General features: G+C 37.4%; 3 protein-coding genes across 6 annotated transcripts in view; 2 read left to right on the plus strand and 1 right to left on the minus strand.

The window, feature by feature from the left end:
- The window catches only part of LOC124114452 (ankyrin repeat domain-containing protein 26-like), a 792,436-nt gene that overhangs the window by 295,526 nt on the left and 479,862 nt on the right, over nucleotides 1-17,048 (minus strand). The window lies entirely within an intron of this gene.
- Nucleotides 9,406-11,374, plus strand: LOC125383223. Its single transcript, XM_048401490.1, has 3 exons — nucleotides 9,406-10,071; nucleotides 10,579-10,759; nucleotides 11,058-11,374. Exons 1-3 carry the CDS (start codon nucleotides 9,612-9,614, stop codon nucleotides 11,212-11,214), a joined length of 798 nt encoding a protein of 265 aa, XP_048257447.1. The 5' UTR covers nucleotides 9,406-9,611; the 3' UTR covers nucleotides 11,215-11,374.
- On the plus strand, nucleotides 11,508-15,504 carry LOC124114454. Of its 2 annotated transcripts, XM_048401488.1 has the most exons (6): nucleotides 11,508-11,707; nucleotides 12,296-12,502; nucleotides 12,841-13,799; nucleotides 13,979-14,171; nucleotides 14,334-14,462; nucleotides 14,642-15,504. In XM_048401488.1, the coding sequence occupies exons 3-6, from the start codon at nucleotides 13,569-13,571 to the stop codon at nucleotides 15,463-15,465; spliced, it is 1,377 nt and encodes a 458-aa protein (XP_048257445.1). In that variant the 5' UTR covers nucleotides 11,508-11,707; nucleotides 12,296-12,502; nucleotides 12,841-13,568; the 3' UTR covers nucleotides 15,466-15,504. The 2 variants fall into 2 exon arrangements, with proteins under 2 accessions (XP_048257445.1, XP_048257446.1); XM_048401489.1 differs by having other exon boundaries at nucleotides 12,841-14,171.

Here is a 17,048-nt window from a genome sequence, read left to right on the forward strand (position 1 = left end):
GTACGAGTTTTTCTACGTTAGCTAACCTAGTATTACCCATCAAGGAGTGTTGATATTCCGACATCCAATCTTCATTCACCATTAATCTTTCAGGAGCTAGATGATAACTGTTCTGATCTTTATGTAACGAATTTGGATATTCCAAATCAACTTCTAGTATGTACCCTTTATCGGAATCTGAGGAGATATCATTCACTTCGATATCATTCACATCGACCCACTCAAACCCGCCCGTGGGTAAAGGTTGGCTCATAGCCCATCCGTACAAATTGTTGGCGTTGAGATATAATACGTGCATGTCGGGTTTACTCGGATCATATCCTTCCACTAATTTATTATTAGCCTCAGAATACCTTTTCGCTACCATCGATATACCACCTCTTAATCCTTTCTAAATAAACAAGTGCATTTCGTAATCGGTGAATAGTTTTAGTTCTACACCAGTCTTTTCAACAATGCATCCCACGATAGTCAGGGACTGGAATAGTACCATGCCGGGTCCAAGCCATATTGTTTTAAACATGTCTTTCTAAATATCTCGAATATATCGGCGAGTAACAGTACATCGGTTTTTAAGTACAGATCGTGATAATCGCCTTAATTCTTACAACCTAATTTATCCCAGACCGTCAGAGCGTGTTCATAATCGGCATCGGTTATTTTAGATTCTGTTAAGTTACTATAGAATGATTCAAGGGGTGATAATTTAGTTTCGTCGAATCTAGGCCAATCATCCATATATTCATAAGGATATACACCTTTTCTCAACAACAAATGACGTGTTAACCGATCAGTATATTGATTTGTTATTGCAAAGTCATCGGGATTGTTCGCATTAGCTAAATTGTCCAGGGAAGATAACAGAAACTGTATGGAGTCTATGAATCTAAGCCCATTACTTTGCTTTATTGTGGCTTTCCCATCCTTGTCGGTATAATGAATAGTTTTAGTCAACGAGAATGATATGTATTCTTCCAAATTATTAGGAATACACGTTAAACCACCGTCGGTCTTTGAGATAGCTTGCATGATGAGATGTGAATCATATCCTCTAAGGTTATGAAACACAATGGGGATGGGTATTGTTTGAGAATTCATTTTTAGTTTCAAGTTACACTCGTTATGCGCGGCTCCCCGATAATTACCCGTGACGTGGCAATGATCTCTTACGGAATCCCCATTCAGGGGTTTATTACAAACATGACAACTGGTCGACTTCTTATAGGCCCTCCAATCATCCCTCGTCATACACATGGGTTTCTTACACAATAAAATTTCCCTGATTATTCTCTCTTCGTTTTGGACCTCTGTAAATCACGGGCGGGTTTGTTTTCCCATCATACCTTACAACTATATATCCAAACCGACAAGGAATATGTTCTTGAGTTTTGTATGTAAAACTACTATCAGTATTGTGTTCAGTATTTTCTATAGGTTTGATAAGTGCTTTGAAGTCAGTGTAAATTACGTACGGTACGGGCATTTGATTACAATAATATTCAAATTTGAATATATTTTCCCCCTCTTTAGGCATATCAATCCTGTCCAACACCTTAGTCCTGCACCATGACCATGGAATATATTTATTTTATGAAAAAAAAATAATCTAGAAATGCTTACAAAAGCAAGTCTAGCCAGCTCAAGCTAGCTCTTTTCTATTCTGAAATCAGCATAGGGAATATTTTTTTATTTTTAGAGTCAAGAAGGATATTGTGTTATATAAGATTTCAGAGACTAAATGTTAGTCTATCCAACACCTCTGCAGTCTTCTTTAAGCGCTTCTAATAGATCTTGTCTGCTGTATCTATGCAGGCATCTTTCACAGAAATATTTCTTTAATGCATGTTTTGTTTGATCGCATAATGGCCTGCTTAAACACTTTATCCATGTATAATGATATTTACCATCTTTTTCGATCAGAAATGAATTGATTCTGGGAATATGTTCTGGGGGCGGAGCTTATCCTGTGTACAACAATTTTAATCATCAACTGGTATTTTATACTATGTAAATCATCTAATTCCTCGTTAATTTTACTCGATATGATGGGCTTAACATCATTAACATCCATGTTGGAATTAATATCCATCTTCCAACCTCTTAGATAATTACCAACGCCGGCTGTGGGTACAAATTTTAACTCATTATTATCAACAACAGTGGGTTCATTTTTATCAACATCATCAGATTGATTATTATCTAGTAAAGCAATCAATTCAGCTTTTCTCATTCGGGAATAACCTCTCAGCTAACTGTTTTTTGCTTGAGCTTTGAGTTCTCTAACAGTCTGGGGTTTGTTGTATTCCAAACCGAGTAAATCGTTCAATTCAGCTTTTCTCAATCGAGAATATCCATGTAGACCACGTTGTTTTGCCAAAGCCTTCAACTCTCTGACAAAAACCATTGTGATTTAATGGTATATGCAAAATGAGTCAAACCTCTAAATGGTTGTTTTTCATATATCTAAATACGTATTCTCCCCAACCTATTTCTCTCATTGATGTAATCTCTCTTCCTAGCGTAAATAATCTGGTTCCTGACCCTCTCAGCACTGTGTTTCTTACATAAACAATAACAACCTTTGACAAGTATGCAACATACAGAACAAACGTAATTTATGTTTCCCTGTCTGATGTAATAAGAGTGGATCCCACAGTAAATACCCACACAACGTCGGTTGCATTGAATCGGCTTCCCCATGACTGTAAATCTGCACAGATTCATGGTTATACGTCTATCATATCATTTGTCTAAATGCAAATCTCCACTGGTGAGTCATAGTTGTCATTGCTATTTATAGATTAGTTGATATGTAATAGATCATAGCTTATGTGTAGCTAAAAATAGACAACAGTCAGTCTGACATAACTGAACAGCCAGTCAGCGCTATTTATAGATTAGCAGTCATCGCTATTTATAGATTAGCAGTCAGGGTGACATAGCTGATAAAACTCAGCCTGACATAGTGTGTTTACAGGTCATAGTGGCTCATATGCAATAGATCATGGTTTATGTGTAGTTATTGTATAACTGAAAATTACAATGACTGATAACCCAAACATTATAAATGCTATCTCTCTGTTTTTTTGTTCCTCTGATGGTGTATAAAACTGACTTATTGTTGGTCTCTGTGTTGGGTCAAGTTTCTTTCCATAAACAAGGAAGTATTCGTGCATGGCAGATTCAACAACATCCTTAAACGTTTGAATTGAATGTCCTTGCTTACGCAGTTCATCATTAATAAAATCTAATCTTAATATCCTATTTCTGGTCCATTGTGACTGGGCTGCTTCGAGTTGTTCTAATGCTTTATTATGTCGTTTACGCTCCTCTTCAACTTCTTTAGCGCTTGATTCCTTCAGAGTAGAAAATAAATAATTACTCCCCGAAAAAGCTAGAGCATTAACAATAGCTCGACCAACCATCATCGCAATTGCTGCCATATTCAAATGTTCAATAATATAAAATATTTAAATGTTTAATTACTTCATTGTGTCTTCTGGGATAAGTCCTTGTTTTATGAGCATATCTTTTGTAGCCATTGCCAATCCAATATCAAGAACCATCATACCGATATCATAACCATTAAAATCTAGCTTGGGTGATGTGGCTTTAGTAATCATTTTAGCCATTAGGCATCGCCAATGGCCAAGCCGCTGACCACCGCTGAATAATACGTTGTGTTTACCAACATTTTACTGTCTGTAACTGGAGTAGTCGTTATAACATTATATGCGGGCTTACCTCTAATTGAACTTCTTGTTGTGTAATCGGGGGTGATGTTTTCTCTTCTCCGGTCTTATAAAACAATCATACCACCCCTATAACAACAACTCCCAGTGCATAGGGAGCCCAAGTTTTAATCGGACGACTATGTTCAATATTTGAATAATTGTAGGCCTTTACACCCTTTTTACCAGCGGCGACTTTTCTAGGATTCTTAGTCACTCTGGCTTGTGATTTTGCAATCGCTGGTATTTCCTCATTCACTTGTTGTGATTGTGCAATCAGGGTTATTTCCTCGTTCACTTGTTGTTGCGTCTCCACAATCTGTGGTGTCACTTGAGTCTCCATTATTATTAAGTGGGCACGTATGTTTAAATTGACAATACCTAGACGTTATTAAAGCGGTGGTTACGGGAGCTAAAAACATTCCGTATCTATGATAAAACTCACAGCTTACTGTGCTTGTAGCGTGTTCGATGAATGGGTCTTTCTCGAGAGATTCGCATAAATACAGGCGATGTTCTGCCGGGATAGGGAGAAACGTACTAGCTACGACTGTGTATAGTTGTAACATAGCCGAACCTATTGTTCTTGTCATGGTAGCTCCCAGTCTAGACTCGTAACGCGCATACAGTTTTTAATTTCTTCATCGGTCATGTTATTAATTTTTTCGATGGTATAATTTCCCCCAAAATATTGGGAACATTTTCCACCAGCTACCAAGGCAGCGAGTCTTTCTCTATGTTTATCTAAAGATTTATCTATATGTTCTTCTGCATGTTTATCTGGTTCTTTGAGCATTTGTTCGATGAGTTCATCGCATTCCATAATGTAATACCTAAGGAGATATTTAAATCTAACATAATAAAATATGGCATATCTAATACAGCCCCTAATAATAAACTGTTGCGAAAGAACGTTTACAATGCTTCGTTTCCGCTAACAGTTTTCTGACTTTATCTCGTTCGGGCTTGGTATAAATAACATTATTTTGGCGTAGACATTCCTCAAATGAATCTCGGTCTTGGCAATGATACAAGGCTACCCATTTGGTCTGCTCTCTGAGATCTTTCAGGACAGAGTTGTATTTTTGAGTAAGTACCCAAACGCTATGCTGAGTATGCTGTCCAGAGAATGCTAAATATGAAAGCATATCTTTCTTTTTGGAAAGTTCTTTACTCGCACTGCAGTCATCTATTATGAAAAGGGTTGATTCTCCTTTGTATTTTTTGTGACATACTCGTAAACAGTCTTTAAACGATCGCCCGGATCAACTCTGTGCACCCAGGGATCATTCATTACCCAATCTCTCGATAGGTATGTTTTATTAACGCTTATAGTCGGACACAAAATAATAATATGGTCGAAAACATCCCGATAATGACTTTGTAAAATATCTAGAATAAAAGCTGTTTTTCCGCAACCCGTTTGCCCGCAGATGATAGCACAGTGCGGTTCTTTAGGTAAAAGATTATTAATAGATCGCTTGCACGAATCGTCCATTCTGTATATTAAGTTGTGCGCAATCATGTACAAATATATGTTTAATTTACCAGCAGATTCCTGGTGCTTCGTTATGTGTAAAGTAAAACCCTCGCTAGCATTTTCTATTCTCCGCCCACTGCTGCGTAGTTGGTCATCGTCCGTTGTTCGCATGTCGAGCCACAGCGCATACTTCGTCGTATAGAATTCAGCCATCGACACATCCCCAAGAGACAGATCTTTCACGACCGCGTTAACTTCTGGGCTTCATTTTATAGAAATCCCACTGTTGATGCTCGCATGCCTTGACTATATAGTTGATTAGGCACGCCCTCAATAGTCAATTCTACTTTTATAATCTTGCGTTGTAGAACTTCTCGGTATCTCTTGCAAATGCATCAGAGGGGTCCTTGAACAACATTAAAATACCCTTCAACAATCCAGCGGGAACGTTTAGATTGATATTCCATGTCGTATCTCTTTTGTTCCTGGTGATCTTTCGATGTCGAAGCACGCGATCGTACAAAATAGCTAAACTTCCAGTATACTGGTTACGAATTTGTCTGGCTAATTCAGGATCTGTTATCATATCATACTCCAGTGAGATATTTTCAATAGAATAGCTAGTACCATCTTCAGCGGCTTTGATTACTCTGCTGTAGTCATTAAAAGTGAGTTTGTATTCTAACCTATCGCCTAGGGATGCTTGATAGAAGGGCATGTGACTATCTAATAATTCAAAGTCTAGCTGAATATAGAATCGGTTAACTAATGCATCAGCAACAGCCTTATCTCCAAGACGGTATTATCAGCACCTACACACAGTCTCAATGTGTTCTGATTACAAATATCTTGGTATTGTAAGTTTTCCCGTTCTTTAGCCGTTCTCCAGAGGTCCATGTAACAGAAATATACATCGCTGTGGTCAATACTCAAAACTTCATTACCTCTAATTTTAATCGCGATTTTCTTAACAATCGCACGACCTATGTTCTGAATGAGCTCTCTGCTAGAGTCGGTAGAATTCAAACTAATTGTAAATGATAGTCGGGCAGTTCCCGGAACTAACACATCGTGTGCGCCGAGATTAGGAAAGCGAACCAGAAGTGTTTGATTCTGATCAATGGTACTCGGGTTATTAGTTATAGTTACAGACTGACAAATTGCTTTGACCACTAATGGATCCCAAAGTCTACGTTGTGGGTTTAACTTGTGTCTGTATTGCGAAGACATTGTTTAAATTGAAATTATGTAACCTTATGTTTAATATGAAAATGGATGATATTAATCTAGATAACATAACTGATACTAGTACAATCGAAGAGGGTACTGATGAAACCAGCTTTACGAATCTTAACGATGAACTTTTGAAACCAGCCGTTAATGATTATTACGATGCCTTAAAAGATGACAAAAAATATGTTAGCCCAATTGGTCGTGACTATTCAAAGTTTACGATAGATAGTAAAGGAATATTGCAACTGAGTGGCTCTCAGGATATTGATCTTATGAATTCTCATTCTCGTAAGCCCCTAGCCTTGTCTACGATAGCCAGTAAACACGACATCAACACTGTTCGTAATGAATTAGGTTTTGTAGACTACTCACGAGAAAAACTTTCTGCGAAGACTACTAAGGTTCTTCGGACTGTGCGTGCTGAACTCGGTTACATAGATAAAGATAATTTGGAAGAAAGCTCGAAAGCTGGCCTCGGATGGACTCGGAGAAATCTTGGATACATACTACGATAATTCCACGTTACAGGTACCATCCCCGGAGTTCAATATTAGGGAATTACGAGGTTTTGACAAGGCAATGCAAACAATGCGGGGAGAACTCATCAATAATATAGCCAAGCTATCTGAACTTGACAAGCATATAGCTTATGAGAAAACAAAACTTGAACAGGCGGGTGATGAGTTCAGTAGGTGCCGCGTTGCTGAAAGATTGCGCAACTTAGAAGATAAAAGATCGGCCCGCTTCGAAGCTGCTTCCAGTAATAGAAAGGCACTTCGTTCACAAAGCAGTCGAATTCGAGAAACTATCAATCAAGTCCTCAACAATGACACTACACAGGCCGATAAAATTAAAACATTGTTCAGAGAACAGGGGATAACCATTGCCAGTATTTTAACCGCATTTTGATTTATAATATCGACTTTGACTCTCGCGTTAACCCGTGGTACAGGTGGTACAGGAGGTGGCACACCGCCTAGTGATAAAAATGGAGTAAAAGAGTGGATAAAAAAGCATTTAAAGGCATTAGGAGAAGCGCTGGGAAAGCTCGCTGGGAAAGCTCGCTGGGAAAGCCGCGTCTGCACTTCCCGGTATAATAGGGAGTATTGTTTCCTGGCTCTTGAATTTATTAGCAAAGACCACCACTTGCTTAGTCAAAACTTGTGGGCACTGATCGTAGCAATTGCTGGGCTGTAGTACGTATCCGCTAAAGTTTATTTATCCAAATAAGAACTATTTATTTTGTTGATCGGAAGCAATAACAATTTTATTATTATAGCCTATCACTTGACCGATCTTAAGTTCCATATTACTCGGAGACATGTATAGTCCCAGCGCATAAACGTAGTCTACTTGGATTGAGCGTACTGTAATACATCTTGATAACGTTTTATAGAAGATGGTATGTCAACTGGTGAATTAATAGCATCCTCCACGTTTGCAACAAACTGTTTTTGTGCATCGAGCGCCGTCCCAGAACCAATTATTCCCGTTTGTGTTTGCAATTTTGCACCAAGAATTGCCCATACATAAGTTCTTATTGATTCATTAACTCTTTCAAATCCTGGGTTAGTAAATATATTTTCTGTTTTATCATTTAGAAATTCATTCCAAGCATCTGTTGTATTGTTTGGATGCACAAACTTTGTAACAATATAAGGCAAGCCACTCTTAAAACTCATAATATCTTCCCTCCAATCATTATTAAAAAGTTGCCAGTTGTGATACCAATTATGAGTTTTTAAGAAAATATTATGTAAAGTTTGCTTCTATGCGACCACCTAAGTGGATCTACTGGGTTTTTTACCATTTCTTGTGCTAAAATATCACTTTCTTCTTTAACAGTTTTTTGTCCACTGTATGGAACACCTAGACCATGGCTAGCTCCTTTAATACGCCAATCTGTTCCCGTAGAAACATTAAATTCATTACAAATATGTTCGAAGGAGCACTAATTTCTTTAAGTATACGTCTAATCTGGTAGTACACGTGAAATGATAAAACAGACTTATTTAGTTCAAATCCTGGGGCATAAAGAGATACACCACATCCTGTTGTGGCACACCATATGGCAAAGTTTAACTGTTTCTGCCAAAATTGCATCGGATTGTGAAACCAATCGTGCACAATTTTATCGCTAGTTGCCGTGACCATGTATTTGTCAAAGATATCAGGGAATTTAACGTATTACTCACAGTGGACCAATATAAGTACTGCGAGAAATAATAAGTTGTATTCTAGTTCAAAGAGACAAAATCACCTTATATCTGATGGGTATTACAGCATACGCTCACTCAACGATGATATTTTTAAGCCTTTGGGAGATAGTCTCACACAAAATGAGTCGAATGGCATGCTGATTTTGGTCAGTGGAGAAGATATTATAATTCTTACCCCGGGCATAGCAGAAACACTTGGACTTATGGGATCAATATTAATACCACCCAACAGACAATTTCATGGAGTTAAATTACCCGATTTAGTTCCCTATAAAGAGTTGTGCATCCATCTTGATCAGATCAGTACAACGGATAATATTCAACTCGAAAGTCCTTCTACTCTGTTGAGAGCTATTCCAGTCAAAGATGAAAAATATAATAGCGGTAGAACGGAATCTTTCTCATCATTACAATATAAAAAATTAAAGCGTGGTATTATTTCAGACCTCAAAATTTCTGTATTAGATGTAAAACATCAACCTGTACATATAGGATACTTGAATGTAACACTCTATATTATAAATAATGGTTGATTCATCAGGCCCTGGAACACTCAGACAATGTAATACAATTGCGCTTTCCGATCTCGGGAGACACAGAAGGATTCGGTAAACCCGGTATCGATGGTATGTCATACGCTTTACACTTACAAGATAATGTATACAAGCGGAAAGAAGTTACATTCACAGGTAATCTAGGAGATTTGAGCGATGTAGACATTAGTAGACTCAATAAAAACACTTCATACAATCTTACTCGAAACAATGATAATAAATGGACTATGATCGAAGAAAAAATCTAGTGGCTACTGAATATTGTCATTAAGGTATTCCCTGTATAATGGGACACTTCCGGTGAAAACTACGACTTTTGTCGATGTTTCCAACATCGGCAATGTTCGGGTGATGTAATACCGAGTAAGAGTTATGCCCCTTATTGTAAACAATCATGGCGACTGACAGAGATAGCTGTGGTCGATTCAAAAAGAAAAAGACCGGTAATCACACCAAAATATTAAAATCGAACGTGCTCATCGACCACAACTACCCAGCTTGTCATGTTTGCTACGGTGATCCTTGCAAGGACGACGACTGTCCACTTTTTCGAAACATCAAACTCGGCAAATACGCAAGCAGAGATGGATGGAAAGAAGGGCGGAGGATCGTCGAGCTCGGGGAACTTCTCTCAAATCTCGTCGCTTGCAAGTACTGCAAATTGGGCCCTATTCCATTAACGTATGGGAATATTGTCGGTGAGATGAGGAAAGGACTTAGCGGCTATTTGTACGTGAAATGTCAGAACGCGGAATGTGGGCAAATAAACATGGTTCCATACGGGAAGACACACAGGGAGAAGAAGGGGAAGTCAGGGATGCCATGTTTTGTTATCAACACAAAGCTTGGAACAGGTAAATTTTATTTTTGTTTTACATTTAATGACCAATAAAATGCTATCATAAAGTTTTGGCATTCCGAGGATGTATAGCACAAATATCGTCCTGTTTTCGATCAGATATTTCAGTGTCATGCCTTTCTTATTGTTCATGTCACGATGATATCATATGTTTTATTAATGTCTTATGTTTGCAATGTTGTCTTATTTTAGCAACGAAAGGTAAGTAAGTATAGTAAGCTTTTTTCCAGTATGCTTCAACATGGGAAAAGGGTCAGACATTGCACGCTTGTGACAGTTGTCCTTGTGTCTTGGGGGTGGGGGGATGAAATTTAAGGCAGTATTGCTCCCAGACCCGGCGGGTACACGGGTGCGCGGTAGCTATGCCCGATTTATAAAAAGTATTGATTTAACTTTGAATTTTTACTGACAACTATATGAACAGGCACACATCCCTCCCTCATTCCTAAAACAATAATATATACATTCATATAATTATATTGTGGCTAATATTTATTTACAGCTATGATCGATAGCGTTGGGGGACCAGACAGGATGAATAATCTCCTTTCAACATTAAATATCAAACCCATCAACCAGAGAAGTTTAAAAAGCATAGAACGGAGGGCTGGAGGCTATGTTGAAGCTGTTGCCAAAAAGTCAACTCAACAGGCTGCAAATGATTCATTTAGAATGGAGATGGAGTAAGTTCTATACAATGTCATAGCAATGTTTGTTTATGAAACTAGTCATTTGTGTTCAAACCAATTGTTAATAACACAAGGATACAATAAACATGGTGGATACTCTGAATCAAATGAATTCATTGTTTAATGACAACTGAGTGTGTAGATATTGTGGAAATCGTCAAATATAAACAAAGAATATCATCTCATATTGGCGTCGGATATTAAAAAAACCACAATTTGAATTTGGAATTCCTCTTTCACTTTGTTGCTCTTGGTCTGCCTTTAACCCATCAGGTTTATTTCTTTGGTACAGAGACATTGCAGAAGAGGAGAGTCGACAAGCTGCAAAGATCATGGAGGAGGTGATAGAAGATTTAGGAGTTTGTCCTCTACCAGACGCACCTCCTGAAATTATGTCTATTCTTTTCTATATATTTTTAGTATGTACATGTATAGCTTGTGTTGAATAGTGGGAGATATGTTCAGATGGAAATAAGATTATTTTGAAAATATTCCATTGTACAATGTATATGCAACTATTGTATATCATTTAGAAACAACAAGACACTTTTCCATAGGTTCAGTATTTCTGTGGGACATGGAAGATCAATCCATCAGATGGGACTGTAGAATAAGTGGTTCCATGAGTGAAATTGTTTTAGCACATAAAAGAACCAATAATTCGGGTTGGTTCTTTGCATTAGTAAAATGTGTTTGCAGCTAAAAAGTTATACAGTTAAATTCCTCCACCACAGAAGTTAAACAATAACTGATCTCAAACAAACATTTTGACAATACATGAAAACAATTTATAATTCATTTTTAATTTTTCAGATTATTGATGTCATCCTACTCCTCTACTGTACCAGTAGTTGATGCTAGTTCTTGTGATGAAAGTGGACATTCTGACCAGACTCCTCAAGCATCGAATATTGAAAGTCCACCAGTCTCATCTTCAAACAGGTGAGAATTTTGACAAAAATTCAGCACAAACAATAGTTTTATTTGATCATGTAGCCAAGTGCATGATTGAGAGTTTAACCAACTAGGCACACAATCAAAATGTTGCCGGTTCGAATCCTAGCAAACCCACTTGATGATGCTTGTTGTGTCCTTAGACAAGTCACTATATCTGCATTGTCTCAGCCCAGCCAGTTAACCTGCAATGGTTCACTGGTGTAACATCCAGGTGGGGGGACCTTATCCTAAGAGCACCAAGGAAACCGGGTATAATCACAGACCTTATTAGGGGCGGTCGGGTAGCCTAGTGGTTAAAGCATTCGCTCGTCATGCCGAAGACCCGGGTTCGATTTCCGACATGGGTACAATGTGTGAAGCCCATTTCTGGTGTCCCCCGCCATGATATTGCTGGAATATTGCTAATAGCAGCGTAAAACCATACTCACTTACTCACAGACCTTATTAGCTTTAGCTATGAAAGGATTTAACTTTTAAAATGTACATGCTGTATTTGATTCATATTTTTGTATTGGTATGCCAGACATGAACATTTATTGATGTGTATCAAAGTTTTCTTTTTATGTGTTTCAGTGTAAACACTCCATCAAATCTAGCCAGCCTTGTTGCCAAAATAAAAGAAATTCCTCAGGCCCCACACAAACAACCCGGCAAGAAGATCTTAATTAACATCTAAGAAGCGTGTGAGACTTGCATCAAGATTTCCATGCAAGACCAGAAGTGGAATGTCTTGTGCAGTTGATACAGCCTGGCATAAAAGGGGATTTGACAGTCTTACATGTAAGTATATTAAGAAATTTGAGGCATTATTTTGTTATTATTACTTTACACAACACTTTGGAATATTTCACCTATATGACAGTGGCCAGTGATGAGTGATGGAGAAACGGTAGAACCCATGTGACTTTCAGTAGGTACTGTGGCGGACCTTCCCATAAAGGTAGAAACATGAGGAGAAAGACTATATGTTCCATCGTAGCACCTTAGTCCACTGGGCAAACGAGGCCCACCCTCACCTTTATTATGATGATTCTGTTTGCCTAAAAATATACTGACATACATGTGCCTCAGCAATTATATTTTAAACATGCAACCAAACTTTTTAACTTTATTTTTAGCACACACGTTCTTTATGAGCAAGGCCAAATATGGAAAGAAGGTAGTTAAAGCACTAGTGGGTCACCGAACATGCGGCACATGCAAGTGGTGGATGAGGAATAGACCTGGACTACCAATCCGAAAGCACAGATGTGTCCTAAATCACTTCGGTAGTGCTCGGTTAATGGAATGTAAAAGTGGGGTTCAAGGCATCAAGGAGCTTTCTGAGGGTGGAACTCCTGTTGATTACCTGGAAGGAGACGGTGATAATACTATGATTGCTCATATCAAATCAGACTTGAACATTACCATGAAAAAACGGTTTGATAGAAATCACGTCGTGAAAAAACATAGGGAAAAGCTTATATGCCTTGCAAGGAAAAAATATCAGTAGGAGTGTGATTATGCACATTCAGAAATGTCTCAAATATGCATTCGCCAAAAACCAAGGGAACAAGGAAGGACTGGAGAAAAATCTCAAAAGCGTTGATTCCTCATCAATTTGGAGATCACAGTTTATGTTTTCCCAGATTCTGTGGCTTCAGACGTACATCATCTAATGAGAAGTTTACTCATAAAAGTTTACCCTACAAAGCAGCTCTCAAAGATGATGAACTACAGTCAAAGCTGAAAAAACTGTTCAAGCCAGTTATTGCTAATGCTGAACAATATGCTGATTTAGGCTCCAGTCAACAGTGCGAACATGCAAATCGCGAAGTCACATTGAGGGCACCAAAATCTTTGCATTATGGAAATTCAGAGTCCCTGGACTTTCGTGTTGCAGCAACAACAGCCTTTATTATTCAACAGAAACTGCTTTTTATTGTTGTTTGTTTTGCAAAAATGTGATTCTATTTTGCTTTTGTTTTCTTTTGATGCATGCTTTTTCATGTTTATTTTTAATGTTTTTGAATTTATGTTGGTTTTTCCTGTTTTTTGTATTTGTAGACTTTCAAAGCAGGGTTACAGTTCCAGTGTTGTAAGTTTGTTTTGTATTTTTCAATGAAATACATGTTACAAAAATATTTTTTTATAAAGTATTCATTTATATTGTAAAAAGAAATTAATAAAAGGCTCCTAAGTAAAAGATAGTCAGAAACAGAACAACAGCATACTATTTTGTTCAGGCTGTGTCAGCAACTCATCCTTCTATTTCAGGTCAACATGGCAGCAGGAATTTCTCCCGGGACATTTTCTGTAAAATATGCTGCTAAGCAAATGAAGCGCAGAAAACGTGTACAACTAAAATCCCAATTACCCTCAACAAAAAGAAGACGTGTTACCCTGAAGCAGGAACGTGTAATCGCACAGGGAGCCAATGAAGTGTTAGAAGGGACCACTTATGAGTCAGGTAAGTTTCATTTTCATTAAACAAAGAAAACTAACAAAACGCTTGTTTAAACTTTATTTTTGCCGACTTCCTCTGACTGCAAATAAATATAAATATAAATAAAAAATAAGTACCATATGGGAAAGTTTTACGTTTTATTACAGTACTTATTTCATTTCACAGGTATTGGGCATACCACTAATGTAGATGTTGAGCAGTTACCTGAAGCAGTACCCCGTGGGAAATTCGCGACTGTATCAGCTGGCAAAGAAGCTACGGTTATTACATTTGACTTGGAGACAACAGACCTAAGTAAGTTTGAATTGATTATTCATCTTTGAATGAACTTTTTGAATGATTACACATTTTTTATTTGTTGTGCCAATAGGTCTGTGATTAGTAAAGCATCACCTAAATAAGCATCAAGTGATACATGTACTTATATATCATATTGTATGTACTTGGATTTTAAAGCTTGAACTTTTTTTCAGTACGTGGAGGAAAAATGCCACATATCACACAGATTGCAGCTTCAGATATGGAAACAGGAAAGGGATTCTCAACCTATGTACTTCCAAAAGTACCAATCTCAACTACAGCTCAACAGGTTACTGGTATCATAGTTAATAATAGTGGTACAATGACGGTCAATGGGAAACAAGTTCAGCCTGAAACTGTTCAGTTTGCAGTTGACAAGTTTTGTAAATGGCTCAGTGGGTTTCCCAATGTATTCCTTGTAGCGAATTATGGAAGAAGATTTGATTTTCCTGTATTTTCATCTGCATTGATCAACATCCAGTGTGAAGCACAATTTTTCAACTGTGTATCAGGTCTTATTGATAGCCTACCTGTCTTCAAGAAGGCCTTTCCTGGACAATCGTCATACAAGCAAAAAGAATTAGCCAAGACCTTTTTGCACTCATCATATGAAGCACACAATGCCATAGAAGATGTAAAGGTCCTTGGTAAGCTAGTATCTCACACAAAGATGAAAATTCAGGAACTTGCTAGGTTCAGTTTCCCACCATCAGCAGTCCACAATCTACTTCCCTTCAACAAAGAAAAGGCCAAACATATCAAAACACTCCATTCTCTCTTAGCCCAAGGTGTCATGAAAATGTCAATTGCCGAGAAAATTGCCGGATCAGGACTGAATCTGGGTCACCTGCGCAAAATTTTTCAGCGTGATGGAGAAGATGGTCTTCGCAATACTTTTACATGTAAAAACTCTGAGGGACAGCCACGTGTGACAGATGTAAAGAAAACCCTTGACAATGTCATTCCGAAATTAGTGCTCTTTCTCAACAAGGACTAAACCAAGCAACAGATGGTTTGTTCTTTCAAATTTGTCATCTTCTGATGGTTATGTTAGTCAGAAATCGTTTTTGTTCAGGTCTGACTGATAAACTTGATGTTGATGTATATGTGAAAATAGAAATGCTTGACGACATGCTTTTGTTGTCTCTGGGTGCAGATGTTCATGACTAAGTTGATTATGATACTTGGAATACATGATACTGTCTCTTTGAATTTTAGAGAAACACCTGATGTATATGTATGTACTAGACACATACGCTCTTCTGCTCCCAATTTGTACATTGTAAATTGTGTATTCATGAGTACTGTATCGCATGCTTTCATTGTATATGGTCACGTAATATAAATAATGTATTGTAAATAGTGTATTTGCCTATCTATCATCTTCGCTTTCAAATCTGTAAGAAATACAGAAATGTATTTATTCATCCATATCTTTATTAGAAATGACTCATTGACATGTACATGGGTTTGACATTTCAATTGTGTAATTTTCCAAAAAATCCCAATAACCTCACATTCTTGAGTAGTATTGTCATGTAAAGGACAATTTCGCAAGTTGAGAATACAGGGGGAAAATCCAAATCCAAGAGAGATTTTCTTTATTTGAAGTAAATATATGTAATTCTCACATGTATTACTCATTTGTTCTTAAGGCTCATTCCCTGCTACAATATTATAACATTTCCAGGGTGAAATGACGCACGTTGCTTGGTTGTTTTTATGTGAACTGCTGCAGGCAAGGCCAATGTCAGAGGTCAAGGTCATTGTCAAGGTGAAAAAAAAAACACAGGGAAATATTCATTGTTTACACATGTTACCATCACTCATTATACTAAGTCACTATATTTAGTATTTTCGAGTTGTTGAGGCTTGGTTCTTTGTGGCATTATATTTGGTCAAACAGAAAAATAGCGGTGGGGGGTGTTATTAGGATTGGGGTTATAATACTAATAAATAATGGTAAATTGTTTTTCTTTTGTCTTGTTTTTATTTTATAGTCACTTCAGATGTTTTTACAGAACTGTTTTCATATCTATGTGTCTTGTTTGTACTTCCAGAGCAATAAATACAATGTCTCAATTGAAAAAAGACATGGAAAAAACAAGCATTAGAGAAGCCTAATTACAAGTTCACATGTTGAATGCCTCAATACACTACTTCTGCAATGAATTTACTGCTTATATTTATAAACTTACCGGTACATGATTTCCCTGCTGATATATATCTATTATGAAATATTTAAGAAATAAATGCCAAGTTCATGATCATTTGAACATACCCCTGTTCCATGATTTTGAATTTTGTAGAAAGGGGGGTGGGCGTATAAAAGTTAATGAAACAGATTAACTGAACGGTGAATATTGATAAAACTTTAAAAATAAATCCAGGGAAGGGTGTATATGATAATAAAAGAAAGTGTTTTATGATTTTCAAAACTGCCCATTATACAGGGAATACCTTAACCCACCTTATGTGATGATGGGTAAGGCACATAATTTAACTAAGATAATAAATAGTGGGATCGTACTCAGGGCTTATATCCCATCAAAACGAAAAAGTGTGTTAGTCTCTCCCCTG

Source organism: Haliotis rufescens, unplaced genomic scaffold, assembly GCF_023055435.1.
Source record: "Haliotis rufescens isolate VD_foot unplaced genomic scaffold, xgHalRufe1.0.p SCAF_22, whole genome shotgun sequence".
Lineage (NCBI taxonomy): Eukaryota > Metazoa > Mollusca > Gastropoda > Lepetellida > Haliotidae > Haliotis > Haliotis rufescens.